Here is a 16,494-nt window from a genome sequence, read left to right as displayed (position 1 = left end):
GAACAATCTACAGAGTATATACATATATATGTATATACATATATGTATATACATATATACACATACACACATATTCACACACATTTATACATAAAATATATACATATATGTATGTATGTACGTATATGCATGTGTATCCACATCCACATCCATATCTCCATCTCTATCTCTGTCTCTACATCATGTCCACCTTTGTACCTCTGCAAGACTCTCCCCCATGCTTAGAACCCCTAGCTTCTTTTAAGGATAAGCTCTCATGCCATTTCCCAACGAAAGCCCTCACCTGATCCCTCTCATTGTTAATGTTCTGTACTCATTGTAACCTCCTCTCCCCCAATGGAATGTAAACTCCTAGAGGATAGAGACCCCCCAATTTTATTTTATTTTTGGTTTGTGTCTTTAGCACTTAGCAAAGTGTTTTGTACATAATAGTTGTATAATAAAAGCTTATTGAAAGAAAATGATTAGATAGGGAAGAAAATAGCAGATAGAATTGAGTCCAAGTAATTTAAGAAGAAAATGCAAACAAGTGAACCTCTTCTTACAAACTTTTATTCATCATGTGATAATTATAAGGTGGTTACTTGAACACAGAATTAGCTTGGTGTCCATCTTATGAAAATAACATCAATATCTGTTAAACTTAAATTAATAAATATAAAATTAGTTTCAGCCAACATTTTCCAGCCAATAGGGAACAATGGTGTGTCCTTAGAAGCTATGAAGTAGAAAAAATTCTCCATTGCAATCTTAGAGGGAAGATGAATTCATCCTACTCTCTAGTTCCTGGGGTCATTTGATCACAGGATGCTAGGATCAGACGGAGAGCTGGAAGTGACTTCATAGGTCAGCTAGTCCAGTTACAGATTTAGAACCAGAAGATAGGCTTCTGTTAGTGAATCTAAGAATCACACGGTTTCATTTCTCTCTGTAAACTAAGGCAGTATAAATAGATCCATAAATAATTCATATAAATATAGGTTTTACCTTTTTAAATAATAAAATCATACACCTAGTCACTGATTATTAGGGCAAGAAATATTTAAAAAAATAATGAGAGCTCTCGGCACATTGAGACTTCTGCTCTCAATGGTCTAAGAATATATAACCAACTTTTTAAAAAATCCAAAAAAATCAAATTAGCCAATATGGGCCCATAATTCAAAGTTGTAGAGACAGTGGATGTTCTGGTCCTTATGCTTGAACAAAAGTTTGAAACTAGATCAGATTGAATGTCCTTTAGATTCTACATAGAATTTAGTCTGAAACAGGGTTGTTTCCCAAGGGTTTGTGTGTGACTAAAGGGACGTATCTGTTGCTGGATCCCTCGTTTGCCTCTGAGGCATCCCCCAATGAGCTGACTCTCAGCTTTCAGGACACTGTGCGTGGGGTCACACAAGTGCAGCCCACAGTCACCAGCATCTTCTCCAGCCTGAAGGAAGTGGAACAGTTTGGGAACTCTCTGCGGAGGACCAAGATCTCCTGCTGGATGGCGACAGAGTTCAGGTGGTGGTCCACTTTCCCCTCGGCGTTGATGCAGCCTGAGTGACGGCACTTAGCCTCCCAGATGGTGCGGGGCAGTCTGTTGGCATCCTCGTTAGGACTAGAGGAGAAAACAAAGAGAGAGGTGATTTCTTGGGGAAAGCATAAAAGCAAACAGAGTCGGAAGGGGAAGACTTTTTAAGGCGAACACATTCCAGACACTGGAAGTTTCTAATCATTTTTAGAAATCATCCTCTAGGTATTACTTTAAAAGGGTCTTAATAAGTTTCTGCATGATGAAAACCACCATCCATTTACTCTACTTCCATTCCATAGTGATGAAGGAAGATGAAATGAGCCTAAGCCACAGTAGCAGAGATTTAGGTTAGAGACAAGGGTCTCCACTCTTAGGGGAGAGTAACATATCTGGTATAAGCCCAAGGACTGCTCTCAGCTGGGGGTTGTGGTGGGGGCGTCTTACTTACAACATATCCCAAGGAGAGGTGGAGCGGTTCTTGTAATCAGGGGATATCTTTGAGCCTTGGTTTCGGTTAATGATATTCATGTTGATGCTAACTCTCTGAGAAGAGTCGTTCTTTTCAGCTTTGGGGCAGCCTGACCTCTTTGGCATTGAGACTCCTGTCTTCATCATGACCGCCAGAACCAGCAACAGCAGCAGTGACTTAAACTGGAGGAGAAAAAGAGAGAAGTGTGAGAAAGAGGAGATAAATAAATTATCTGGATGACTGATTTACCCATGATCCTAAGGATGTTCACTGCCATGGGAAGAGTTACAAAAACTTTTCGGGTATGGAAAACAAAGCAAACCAAAAAAACAAATCCACCAAACAATTTAAGGGACCACAGACTTCCCTTCCTGATTTTCTGTTCTTCCAGTGATGATGATGAAGGCATCTATTGGTAGCCTTAAGCATAGCACAATGACAGACTATTTTGTGATTTTAAGTTTAATTCTTACTTGCTTTACAGAATATTTTCTTAGTTACTGAGTTGGGGATGGTAGAGTCTGTCTACTGTCTATTGTCAAATGTATAGTAGAGTCATAGCTTCTGCTTTCACTTTTCCAGAGGAAAGCAAAGGCCTGAGGCAGTGCAATCAAAGTAAGTCAGTGTGGTACAGTGGGAAGAACCTTGGCTCTGGAATTAGAGAAAGGTTCAGATCTTACCTCTGATGCTTACTAACTTTATGGCTTTGGGCAGACACTTAACTTTCCTGGATCTGTTTCTTCATTTGTAAAGTTAGGGTGTTGGGTTAAATGGCATGTAAAATTCCTTTCAGATCTATATCTGTGATCCATTTACCTAATGTTAAGCTGAGGCTCTACCTACATTACTTTTCATCAAACCTATTGAAAGGGAAAATTTTGGTCAAGCTACAGGATATTTTGACATGGCAATACTGAACAATTGTTTTAACTGAATTAATTGGACCAACTGGGTATCGAGGTATTACAAAGACCAGTCTGAGGTTCCAACTGTATCTATAGTAGTAAAACTTGAGAGAATCAGCATTATTATTAACCTGATAGTCTTGACTTCATAGCGAATTCAGATTTTAGAATGGCTAATGTAACTTGTTTTGCCATACTATATAAAAAAGGAATCATCCTCAGAATGATCTGTTGGTTGGCTCAGATGACTAGGTACAGTTTTGGGAACTTTTAGATCAGTATGCTCATCTTTAGGAGAAGAAATGACACCTATACTTCTGCAAAGTTGGGTGTATAACTCTCATCCCTCCTTGTACAATATTGGGAAGACCATCGTATTCTCTTGTATGAAATGCTTGGAGCATCTTGGAAGTCAAGACTACAGAAAACAGCAATGGTATTCTTATTAAGAATGTGAAGTCAGAGGGCATGTATTCAAATTCTACCTCTACCCCCTACTACTTGGGCAAACACTTCATCTGTCTGGGGCTCAGTTTTCTTATCTGTAAAATGAGATGTTAGTGTACATGGTCTCTAAGAAACCTTCTTGTCCTGCATCTAGAAGCATGAGATCCGACTGGCAATTCTGGATAATTGTTGTATTATGATGTGCTAAGTCATGGGAAGAGTTTCAACAATTTTTCAAATGAATTTTAAAAAAAGAACAAAACAAAACTTTAAGCTTACCAAAATATTAACAAACTACAAATTTTCCTTTATCCTAGTGATGATGCCTAGTCGTTAATTTATCCTGGTGGCTAAATTGCTTTTGAAAAACAGTAGTTTATGGTTTCTATTACATTTTAAGGTTTGCAAAGCTTTTTCTTTACCATATCCCTCTGAAAAGGGTGTGCAAGTATATTCAAAATAAGGAGATGGAAGTTCAAAGGGCTTAAGCAAATTTCCCATGGTCACATAGCTAGTATATGTCAGAACCTCATCTCTTCAAACCCAGGTCTCTTGACATCAAAAGTAGCACTCATCCTACTTTACTTCATCGGACTCTTTCTTTAGGGATTTCTTATTCTACAGGGAAAATAAAACATGCACATAAGTACAATACAAAGAATATTGAGTGGGAGAGAGGAGTAACAACTTAGTGGGTTGGGGAGGGTTTCACTGAGGTAAAAGTGAAGAGGTAAGCTCAAGAGACTCCTAAGTTGCACCTTGAAGGAAAATAAGGTTTCTGAGAGGCAGAGGTGAGGCACGAGGAATAGCTCCTGCCATTGAATGGAAGTGGGTAATAGAGTGTCAGCTTCTGGGAACCAATACCCAACCAACTTAATACAGAACTTTACCTAGCCATTTGAAATTTGAGCATGTGTGCGGGAATACACAATCATGCCCATCTGGTTACAACACGAGTATTTGTTGTTTCAAGAATACAATGGAAGAGGATAAAAAACTCAAGAGAACACACTTCAAAGACCCATTTTAGATAGAATGACCCATTTTAAAGGCAAGTATAGCCACAGAAGTATCATATTAAAGTTCTCTCTGCAACCTGAAAACAAGATACTGTGACATGATATGACACTTCCCATGTGGTTTAGCTTAGAGCATGGGTTTCTTTCAGTTTTAATCTAATTCTTCATGTTCATTATTTTATCCACATAGCTTGGAACCTTCAACATTTCCCATCTAAAGTATATGTTATTCTTTCTTGTACCATAGAAAGCAGTCAATTTTCTTTCATGCCCTGACTTGAAGCATTTTCTGGTTCTTCCCAAAGAAAGACGTTCAGGTTATTGCTGTACTCACCCCTGGCAAGTTGCCCAGAGAAGACATGGTGGCCTCTGTTCCTCAGTCTGGGATTGATGGGTATGTGTCTGTTGAAAGGCTGAAGATGTGTAGGGCTGTCATCTCACCTTAGCTTTTTATAGCAAATCACTCTTCTTGCTTGTCATTTGTGGTTAAGCTGACTTCACAATTCCATTCAATAAGCAGGTCAGATCGTATAAATGGAAAGAAACAATTCACTGTTCACCCTGAGTAATACGTATAGTAACCGATATGATCATCATTTGCAGAGCTGGAAAGGACCATAGAAATCATTTATTCCAACCTCTTTTTTTGTATGTAAGGAGAACAAGACCAAGTGCAATAAAATAATATCCTACAATTATAACATTTTTATTCCACTTTAAAGTATATTAAATAATTTCCTTGTCATAACCATGGTGAGTAGTTGGTGCAAATTTGAAAAGTGCATGGGAATTTGCATTAGGAAAGAGCTGAATTTGAATGTTGACTCTGATTTAGTGTGATGTTGAGCAAGTAAATTAACTTCCCAAAGCCTTAGTTTTTTCCATTTGTAAAATGGTGATAATGATGTTCATACTACCCAGGTCTCAGTGATTTTATGAGGGAAATGCTTTGGAAAGTTTAAAAGCTTATAGTCCTTTATATAAATGAGGCATCTTAGGGCTTGGAATAGATAAATTATTTAGGATTCTGGGATTAAGAGCTAGAGGAGTCTTAGACATAATCTGTTGCAATTCCTAGAATTTATAGATGAGAGAAGACCTTCTGGATCAATATACAGTGTCTTTTCCATTAAACTTTGCTACCTCTCTGTATCCATGGTCAGATAGCCCAAGTCTCTACACTCCCAGGATACTACTTGAATGGTTAGCTCCTTTCTAATGTACATGGCAAAGCCAGCTAGGTGGCTCAGTGGGTAGAGCACTAGGCCTGGAGTCAGGGAGACTTGTGTTCAAATCTGGCCTCAGAAACTTACTAGCTGTGTGACCATGGGATATTCATTTAACTTCTATTTGCCTTAATCCACCAGAGAAGGAAATGGCAAAGTACTCCAGTAACTTTGGCAAGAAAACCCCATGGATGTTATGGTCCATGGGGTCATAAAGAGTCAGACAGAACCAAACAACAGCAAGATATATATTGCACATTTCTAGTCATTGATTTCAATTTAAAAAATGCTACTAATTACCACCTAACCTGCCCTACAACCTAAGAAACTATTATATACAGTTGTCAGCAATGACTTGATATGGATACACAAAGATTCAGCATGGTAGAAGAACAGTTGGCTTCAGATTTAGGAAGACTAAGGTTTAAACACTGCCTCTCATCCATTCTGATTGTGTTACCTTGGAAAAATTAGACAAAATTTCACTGCTCCAGGTAACTCTCTAAGATTAGATAGCCCAGAGTCATGCCCATCTGTTGTAAATGGTGAAGAATTCTCCTTATTAGGAGTTCCCTACATTAATGAAATTGTAATTCTAAGCAAAAAGGGAGGGCATTCACATTCTATGTATATGGACAGACAATACTATATTCTGAAATACATTTACCACTCAGGATCTCCTCCAATGCTTCACTGTGGTTTAAAAAGGTTGCTGGGGGCTTTTGAAGACAATGCCATTAGGATGCTAGTCCTTGCATGCCTGAGGGAACTGGAAAGCCTTCTTCAAAACTATATGTCTATCCTTTGAGGACTAGCTTAGCTAAGATCAGAGAAGCTGATCAACAAGATGGGTCCAGGGTGAATTTTTCATCCACTGGAACCTTCAAAGACTAGGGTTTATATCTACTTACATAAAGAATTTGTAGCATATACACAGAATGAAAGAATCATAGATCTTTCAAATATTTTAAAGAATTCACATCTTTTTACCCCCCTACTACATGGGGAAAATAAAATTAATATGTCATATATGGTACTCAAGAGGGCCTTAGATTGTTTACAGGTAAAATGAGTATTTTGGATTAGCTATTTTCTCCAGTCAGCTCTCAATCTTGTGATCCCATCATATAAATTTCTAAAACTTCAACTATACAGTATATGGGCTCTTCATGATCTTCTAGAGGGACTCTCAACCCCTTCTTGATGAAGAATCAGATCAATTTAATTCAATAAACGCTCATCAAGAACCTAATCTCAAGAACTGTCCAAAGGATATAAAGGCAAAAATGAACCAGGCCCTGATCTCCAGGAGTTTACACTCTGGAGATAGTGAAGTAGAGTGGAAAGAGACCTGGGTGTATAGTCAGAGGAGTAGGGTTCATATGCTGATTCTGCTACCTACTAGTTATGTGACCTTGACTGAGATCATGTAACCTCTCTGGGTCTCACTTTATAAAATGAGGGAGCTGGACAAGATGACCTCTAAGATCCCTTTCAAGGGACCTACCTTGGGGAATGTAACATATATACAAGTTAAGAATAATCCAATGAATATTTATGAGAGAGGCAGAGAGAAAGACACAGAGAGAGACAGAGACAGAGAGAGACACAGAGAGATTCAAGACAAGTAGCTCCAAAGAGGTGGCACCTAAGGTGAAGGAAGGCAAGATTTCTGAAAGGAGAAAGAGGAATGTTTTCCAAGTATATGTAATATCTTATTCGTACATAGTTAACTACAAAGGACATGTGAAGGAAGACTCTACATCCAGAGAAAGAACACAAATACACACACATACATTTGTGTCTAATGGTAACCATCTCTAGGATGGGGGGAAGGGGAAAAGGAAGAAAAGAAATTTACATGATAATTTTATTATATATTTAAAAGGAATAGTCAGTTGTACAGAATAGATTTACAGTCATCTTTTCAAAATTATACTACATTATGGAAATGCTTATTTTATTCCATAAATTATTTCTGATTTATCCTATACATAGTTTATTTGTACACATTTGTTTTTTTCTCCTCCATTAGATTGTACGTTCCTTGAAGGCACTATCTCTTGCCTCCTTTAATATTCCCAGTACTTAGCTCAATACTTGCAAATAATATATGCTTAATAATGCTAATTGGTTGATAACTGAATTTGATATGCTGAACTTGAAATGTTTATATTCCATACAATAGGAAATATCCAGCAGATTGATTATGTGATGGTTATTCAGAACAAAAATTCGAGGTTGGGTACTAAGACCTGAAAATCCTTTGACTAGAGATGGTGCTTGAACCCATGGGACCTGATGGTATCTCCTAAAAATGTGCCAGAAAGAGAAGGCAAGAGGGCCCACAATTGAGTTTTGTTGAACACTGAAGAAAAGAAGACAGGAATTGAGGATATCAAAAGAGGATAAAAAGGAGCAAACAATTAGAAGAACCATGACAGAATGGAGTCCCTAAAATCAAGAGAAGAGAGAATTTAACAGAAAAGGTTTGTTATCATTCTCAAAAATTGCAGATAGAGGTCAAGACACATTAGGACTGAAAAAAATAATTGAGCTCAATAGTTAAGATACTGTCATGTAGAGAGCAGCTTTGGCAAAGTGATAGAGTCAGATTGAAAGAGAATAAGGAGTGAGTGGGTGATGAGAATGTATAGGCAATGGGTGTTGATGTTTCTTTCTAGGTGTAAAGGGCTGAAAGGGAGAAGAGATCTAGGATGATATCTTCAGGGGATGTCAGGATAAAGTGAGGTTTTTAAATGATGGGATGCACTTGAGTCTATTTGTTAGCATGGGTAACAGAGCCAATATGTAAGGAGAAATTGAAGATGAGACAGGAAAAGCCTCTGGAGGAGTCAGGTAGAGATGGGATTGGTATGAGATCAAGAACATTCCTTAGCAAAGAGAAAGGCCTTTTCTTTTTCTTTTTTTTTTTTTTTAAAGCCAAAGAAAACAAAGTTTATTAAGGATTCGCCTAATTGGGTTGCCTCTTAAGGAGCCTAAGCTTTTGTAACGCTTATATTCACAAGCGAGCCAGACACAATCCCAGCTAGACAGAGTCTGAGCTGGATTGCATCTGAGCACCTTCATGGAGGCAAGGTGGGACTTAAACACAGAAAAGAGTATAGGAGGGATCTGGGGGAGGGGAGGGGGGGTCTGGTAGTCCAGGGTGATGGGAGGAGGGGTTTAGGAAGGGTCTTGAGAAGTCCAAGGAGGGTCAAAGACTGGAAACACCTGGAGGCTATCAGGAGATAGACAAAGGAGGGTTTGGGTGGGAAGCAGGTAGGGCAATCAAGGGATAACAGACAATGATCACAGATCTGTGTATGAAAGGCCAGATTCTGTGAGGAGATACAGGAAGAGATCAATTTGAGTATGAAAGGTCAGATCTGTGAGGAGAAACAGAGAGCACAATTTGAGTATCAAAAGCCAGGTTAAGTGAGGAAATTCCAGGGAAGTTCAAGGAAGTTCCCAGAGTCTGAACCTCATCATTCCCCCCTCAAACAGATTGAACCCAAATTCTTTTGGGGTAAGGGGCGAAGGTCTCAGTTTCTGAAACTTCTTCCTGCTGGCAAGGGGCGTAGAGCTGTCCCTGCCTCGATGGGTCCTGTTCAAGGGGTCAGACTTCAGAATCTGGGTGGTGCCAGGTCCAGTGGGCTGGAGACCTAGGATTCAGACAGATGTTGGCATATAGCCTGGGCTGTCATCTGGAGGTTGATGGCTTGCACTCTGGAAAAGACAAACCTGGCAAGGAGGCTAGGCAAACGCACACCAAACAGGTACAAAAGGAGTATAAAGAAAAAACAATTTCCCTGGCATAAAAGATAATTTCTCTGGAGAGAATTAAAGATGACTGTGGCAAGGCCAAAACATAGAAGGGCATGTTTGATAGGGGAGTTTTTTGCTGTCAGATATCCCCTTTCTTTCCAGATTGCTCCACAGGTATGTAGAACAAGGAAAGCATATTTTGAGTAAATAAAAACATCAACTGGCCTGGGGTCAGGTACTAAGGAATGGGTTAAGACTCCCAAAGCCTGTCTTCTCCTTTCATCAATGTACAGAGTGAAAGGTTTTCCCAGATTGGGTAGGTCTGGTGATGGGGTGGTGGTCAAATTAGTTTTCAGAGTCTCAAAAACTTTCTGTGTTAGCTTATATGGACTTGATTCCCCCTGCATAGTACATTCAAAAGCAAAAACATATTCTCCATTAGGCTTTTTTGTGGGAAGGGTTGCAGTGTTGCATGGACATAAACAAGGAACAAGGATTTTATACTTAAGGAATTTTTCAATTAAACGTTGTAGTCCTTCCCAGGTCTCAGGCTTAATCAGATACTGGCTGAGATGGGGGAGCACTTTAGGGTCTGAGAGACTAACAATGGCTGGGGTGGCAGAAGTAGCTCTCTCTGGAATTCCAGGGTCCCAGATACTTGGCCTGACTGTCTCCCACACTCTCAAGCAAACCAAGGAAGACATAGGGAACAGCGGCAAAAGGGAGATGGGAGGTTTAACTAGAGAAAACTGGCTCCCCAATTTCACCATCAGGTCCCTTCCCAACAAGGAGGCAAGGTCAGAGGAGGGCATAAGGAAGGAGCGTTTAAACAACAGATTCTCAAGCAGGCTGGGGAGGGGATATGTCTGGAGACATTCCTTAGTTTCCCCTTCAATGCCTATGACCCGAGCGGTCAAGGTACGGGTAGACCAGAGTGACTGGTTAAAGCAGAGAATTTAGCCATGTTAAAGTGGGTAACCTTACCTTCAGCCTTCGTTTTTGCCCAGGGCTTGACGAGAGAGGTAGAGAAAGTGGGAGCACTGCCAGCACCCAGGTTTTCCTGTCATTCCAAGTCTTGAGAAGACTGGAGGACAGGGTACTGGGGGGCGGCTCCACCACTTTTCCCACCTGAGGGACAATCTTTCCTCCAATGTCCCTCCTGGTCGCATGGGTACGGTTCCACAGGCGTTGGTTTCTGGGGCTCCCTCTGGGGGGGCGCCCTGGAGGGGCACTCCTTGGACCAGTGATCCTCCCTGTGGCAACGAAAGAAGGTTTCCCCACTGCCCAAGTAACCAGCCTTCCTCCAAGGGGGTGCCCTGGAGGAGTGCTTCCTGGGTCTCTTCCTGGCCAAGGCAGCAGCCAGGAATTGAGCATGCTCCCTGGCCTTGGCCCTTCTCCTTCGTTCTCTTTCCTCTGCTGCAACGAGGTCTCTGTTGTTAAAGACTCCAAAGGCCATCTCTGATGAGGTTCAGACTGTGGGAACTTCCTTGAGCTCCCCTGGAATTTCCTCACTGAACCTGGCTTTTCATACTCAAATTGAGCTCTCCTGTGTCTCCTCACAGAATCTGACCTTTCACACACAGATCTGTGATCGTCTGTTATCCCTTGATTGCCCTACCTGCTTCCCACCTAGGCGCCTCCAAGTCTGATATTTGTTGACTCTCCTCAAGACCTTTCCTAAACCCCTCCTCCCATCACCCTGGCCTACCAGACCCTCCCCGCCCAGATCCCTCCTATACTCTCTTCTGTATTTAAGTCCCACCTTGCCTCCATGAAGGCGCTCAGATGCAATCCAGCTCAGACTGTCTAGCTGGGATTGTGTCTGGCCCGCTTGTGAATACAAGCGTTACAAAAGCTTAGGCTCCTTAAGAGGCAACCCAATTAGGTGAATCCTTAATAAACTTTGTTTTCTTTGGCTTTAAGAAGGCTTGGGTCGAATTCATTCGAGCACGACCCGGACCGTCAGTATTTTGGGGTTCCCCTCACCTTTAACCTCATCATCTCCAGTGACTGGTCCTGAGGTGTTTGGGGTCCCATTGCCAATTTCTGCAGTTTCCTCCTAATATCTGGGGCAGACTGATTAATAAAATACATGCTAAGGATCATTGCCCCTTCCAGAGTCAGGATCCAAATTTGTATGCTTTTTAATAGCTTCTACTAGCCGGTTTTGAAAAAGGGCTGGGTTTTCCTTTTCTTCCTGAGTAATTTCCCTAATTTTTTGAAAATTTGCTTGTTTTTGAAATGCAGTTTTTAGGCCTTCTAACAGGCAAATTACCAGAAAGTCTCTCTTTTCCCTGTCCTCACTCTTTTGATAGTCCCATCTGGGGTCACTCATGGGAACAGCAGCTGTTCCTGGGGGGAATTTTATGAGATTATTGCTAGCCATATGATCCCCAGACTTTTGGGCATGTTCCCAAATTCTCCCCTTCTCCTCAAAGGTACAACAGACAGAGAAAAGAATATGCAGATCCTTCCAAGAAAGTTCAAATTACAGGGATATGTCCCTAAAACCCTCAGTAAACCTAGTGGGGTCTTCCGAGTATCTCCCCAGTTTCTCTTTAATCTGGGGGAGATCTGAAAGAGAGAACGGAACACGCATCCTGGTTGTCCCACTGGGTGGGGTAGGTACTTCTCTCAAGGGAAACAGCCCAGAGGTCCCAGTGGGGACAGGGGCTTGTGGAGGAAGATAGGAAGTCCCACTTCTTGTGAGGGAGGGGCTGGGGAATGCCTGCTGAACTGGATTAGGCTGCAGGGCCAGGGGATCTGGCTGGCAAGGGGAAAGATCCGCTGGTGCCTGAGGAAGAGTAGGGATCAAAGGGGCAGATGCCCCAGAGAATGCCACGGGAGGGGGAAAAAAAACCTGAGCGAATGTTGCCCCAGCAAGAGGAGCTGCAGAAGGAGGCACCACAGCAAACCCAGTGGCTGGGAACTGATCGGGGGTTACCAGGATGGAGGGAGGCACGGGAGGAGATACAGGATAAGCAAATGAAGCCGGAATTAGGGGGGGCTGGGGTACAGGAAAAGTTGGGGTAGAGGTGGCTGGGGGGGGGGGGTGGAAGGACTCAGGGGATGGGGAAGCAGTAGGAGGTTGGGGAGCTGGAAGAGGACTCGGGAGGGGTTGGGATGGCGGTAATGGAGGTAGAGAAGGAGGTGAGGTCAAGATCCCAGGAACCATAAACAGGGGATCGTCCAAAACATCCAATTCACCCCCACTTTCCTTTTGTGGGACGACTTTAGCTACAAGCATCTTACAATCTGTTCTGAGAATGGGGTCCTGAGAGAGTTCCAGGAAGGCCCTTACATAAGGTATTTCTATCCATTTTCCCTTTTGGAGGCAATATAATTGTAATTTAAAAACGATATCACTTTGTAAGGTCCCAAATATGGGCCACACCTCGTTGTCCTCCAGGTGATACTGAGGCCAAAGTGTGTTGCAAAAGAATACCAACTTTTTCTTTTTAAGGTCTTTAGAGCAGTTAAATTTTTTCCAGTTTTGTAAAAGACAGCCCAAAGGCGAATTCCTCGGAATTGATGAATTTTGACCCATTTTTTTTTTCCTTTGGGACTGGAAGTTCCCCCCCCCCTTCTAAAGGAGGACGTGGAAGTAAGCCTTGAGAAAAAAACACAAGAGGACAAAAAATAACCGAGCTTTCCCTGATTTCCTTGCGCCCAGGAAATCCAGAGAATTGGGCACCCCCTTAACTGACGTTTCTCTAACCTTCTAGCGCCCAGAAAGTTCAGAGAATTGTGCTTTGGAGGGTATGCCCAGGTCCATGACCTCAAACACAGCCACTGGACCGACAACCTGAGTCTCTAACTCTCTAGTGCCCAGAAAGTTCAGAGACTTTGCCTGATACTGGAACCTGAAGACAGGTCCGAAAAACCGCTTCCAAGGTGCTTGGAGAGCAAGAAGGGGATAGAGAGAGGGGAGGCTTACATACCTTCCAGTTTGAGCAGAAGAACTTGAGATTAGCAGGTATCTGGATCAGGGAACCAAAAATGATGAGGTTAAAGGTGAGGGGAACCCCAAAATACCGACGGTCCGGGTCGTGCTCGAATGAATTCGACCCAAGCCTTCTTAAAGCCAAAGAAAACAAAGTTTATTAAGGATTCGCCTAATTGGGTTGCCTCTTAAGGAGCCTAAGCTTTTGTAATGCTTACAAGCGGGCCAGACACAATCCCAGCTAGACAGAGTCTGAGCTGGATTGCATCTGAGCCGAAAGGCCTTTTCTTTAGTAAAGAAAAGAATAGAGGAGGGGAAAATGAGCAAGAAGATACAGGGCCATTTTAAGACTTGGAGCAGGGGAGAAGATAGAGATTATGGTGGAGGGTTTCTATTTTTCTTAGCAAAGTAAGAAGCAAGGATACTATCTACTGAGAAAAAGGGAGAATAGAGGAGGAAAGAGAAGGTTTGTAACAGCCGCAGAGGAGAGTGAGACAAAGTCCATCAAGAAGTAAGTTTTACCATCCGCCAGGGTTCAGTTGAGGTTAGATTAGATGAATTTGCAGTGGGCCCAAATAACATGGTGGTCTGACTTTTTACAAAGGGGATCAGCAGCTCAGGAGGAGAACAGATGATGTGGATAGTATGGGTGATCTGAGGTCTAAAGATTGATTGGAGTGAATGACTGTAGGATAAAGAGGAAATTAAGTCAAAGAGAAGGAGAGTATATAGTTAGACTGAATCAAAGAGAAGGAAAGTATATAGTTAAAAAGTATATAGTGGGATCCAGATTGTAAAGCAAAAAACAAGGTCAGAGCAATGGTTCTGGGAGAACAGGGAGAAATGAGGTACCTGCCCATAGTAGGTGCTTAATAAATGCTAATTGATTGATTGGACCTATGATCAGTAGTGGGCTTCTAGGTGGTACAGTGAATAGAGCACTGGGCATCAAGTCAGAAAGACTCAAATTCCTGAGTTCAAATCTGACCTCAGACACTTATCTGTGTAATTCAGGGCAAGTCACTTAACCCTATTTGCCTCAGTTCCTCATCTGTAAAATGAGCTGGAGAAGGAAATGGCAAACCACTCCAGTATCTTTGCCAAGTAAACCCCAAATGAGGTCACGGAGAGTTAGACATGACTGAAATGACTGAACAAATAATGATCACTGCTAGCTGGATGGGAGCCAACAACTTATTTTAAGTAGACAGACAGCAGTCATTAGCAACAGACACAGAAGTCAAATGGTGACCTGGAAGACAGGGGATCACAGACAGCATGACCAATTTCCTAAAGTTTCTTCCTTCTTCAACTTTTTCCTTTCTCCTACTTTTCTCTCAGGAGGTGCATGTTTTATCCTCTACCCTTTAGAATCATGAATAGTCTTTTTATTAATAATAGTTCTAAGAGCTTTCAATGTTGTTTGTCTTTACAATGTTACTATTGTATAATCTGATCTCCTGGTCTGACATTTCATTCTTCATCAGTTTATATATGTCTTTTAAATTGTTCATTTTTATAATATTGATATTATGGTATAAATTATTCTAGTTTTACTCAGTTCCCTCTGTACTAGTGCATACAGGTCTTTCCAGGTCCATTTTGAAATCATCTGTTTCCTTATTTAAAATTTTTTTATTTCCTTATTTCTTAGTACCTCATCACATTCATATAACATAACTTATTTTACTGCATTTAGAGCTGTGTAAGAGCAGCTAGGTGGCACAGTGGATAGAGTGCTGGACCTGGAGTCAGGAAGACTCTTTCTGAGTTTGAATCAGGCCTCAGACTCTTAACTATCTGTGTGACCCTGGGTAAGTCACTGTTTGCCTCAGTTTCCTCAAATGTAAAATGAGCTAGAGAAGGAAATGGCAAACCACTCTAGTATCTTTGCCAAGAAAACCCCAAATGGGGTCATGAAAAGTTAGACACAACTGAAAAAACTAAACCACAACAGAGATATATATTGTGCAGAGGATTTCTTTGCTTCAGTTAATTATCGCTACCATATATGATTGATAACCTTTTAAAGCAGATGTTTCTTAACTTTGAGGTTTTGTTTTTCAGGAATCCCCATGGATTTCTATATATTTTCTATATAAAACACATTTCTATATATTTTTTGTTTAAAAGGAGCCCTGTGGGAAGAGTCAGATTTTAGTTTGCCTTTAGAAATATGATCTCTCTGTGCATCCCTTTAACAATGCAAATTAAAAAAAAGTCTATTGTCTAATTACTGTGTCTTCTTTAATTACCACAACAGACCTCTTTTATGTACTTAATCATAATCTAACTAATATTCTCATTATTTGTTTGTAGGTCAGAGACACCCAGCCTTTCATATAATATAGTAGATGCTTAATAAATGCTTGTTAAACTGTCAAATTATAAGTCAAAATCATGATACATGTATCACAAAAATAGGAAGAATGAGATGGAAGGAAATAGACAAGAAAAGTACTTTGATTTGGAATATGCCTAGGGAGATCTTAGCGGCAGGTCTTAGCTCTGCGCACAGTTGGCCTGGACAGCAACTAGCAGAGAAATTCAATCCAAAGTTGTTTAAGGAGATCCAGGACATAAAAATGTAACAAGGGGACAGTCACTCCTGAAAATATGGTAACAAAATTACCCTGGCCCTCCTTGTTTGAAGACCAGGGGTGTTACATTTTACCCCTCCCCCAAGTTCTATCGCACCTTTAAGGGGATTCAGGCATGTCTAGGCTTTGCCAGTGGTTCAAAGTCCCACTGTGTTCCCTCAGTTATTTGGGGGGTCCAGTGGAACCCCTAGTTCCATTTATCCACTCAATAGCATAGGTTTTCAAAGGAATATTTATTTTAAAAAGTAAAGCAAGAATAAATATACAAATATTAACTGGCCTTCTCTTCCCACCAACACAGGTAAGGCATCATCTTCTTTACATCTCTGGGGAAGGGAATGAGAATAAATTCATAGTTAGCATAGTTCCAAGTCTAAAGATCCCTGCTTCCCTTCTCCCCACCCCACCTCCACTCCCCTGGGATCTTGGCTTCTGCGGTCTTCCCTGCTGGTCTGGTATCAACATTTGACTTAGAATCCTAACTTTAGGTTTATTAGCTAGCTCTAGCATTGTTGACTCTATCTCTTATACCTAGAACTGAGGGGGACAAAGTTTCAAGACCATTTCTTGAGGCCACAGAGCCTAAGGGGTCAGAGGA

At 41.3% G+C, this 16,494-nt stretch overlaps 1 protein-coding gene across 2 annotated transcripts; it reads right to left on the bottom strand.

The window, feature by feature from the left end:
- Nucleotides 1-530: 530 nt before the first annotated feature.
- On the bottom strand, nucleotides 531-10,927 carry IL17A (interleukin 17A). 2 transcript variants are annotated; one of them, XM_072642439.1, is made up of 4 exons: nucleotides 10,338-10,927; nucleotides 4,694-4,964; nucleotides 1,968-2,170; nucleotides 531-1,603 (listed from the first exon to the last, which is right to left on the bottom strand). In XM_072642439.1, exons 2-4 carry the CDS (start codon nucleotides 4,718-4,720, stop codon nucleotides 1,372-1,374), a joined length of 462 nt encoding a protein of 153 aa, XP_072498540.1. In that variant the 5' UTR covers nucleotides 4,721-4,964; nucleotides 10,338-10,927; the 3' UTR covers nucleotides 531-1,371. The 2 variants fall into 2 exon arrangements, with proteins under 2 accessions (XP_072498540.1, XP_072498541.1); XM_072642440.1 differs by having other exon boundaries at nucleotides 4,694-4,854; nucleotides 10,338-10,714.
- Between the last annotated feature and the right edge of the window lie 5,567 nt (nucleotides 10,928-16,494).

The sequence above is a fragment of the Notamacropus eugenii genome, chromosome 2 (genome assembly GCF_028372415.1).
Source record: "Notamacropus eugenii isolate mMacEug1 chromosome 2, mMacEug1.pri_v2, whole genome shotgun sequence".
NCBI classification, from domain to species: Eukaryota; Metazoa; Chordata; class Mammalia; order Diprotodontia; family Macropodidae; genus Notamacropus; species Notamacropus eugenii.
Note: the sequence above shows the minus strand (reverse complement) of the source record. Positions and strands in the feature narration are given on the sequence as shown.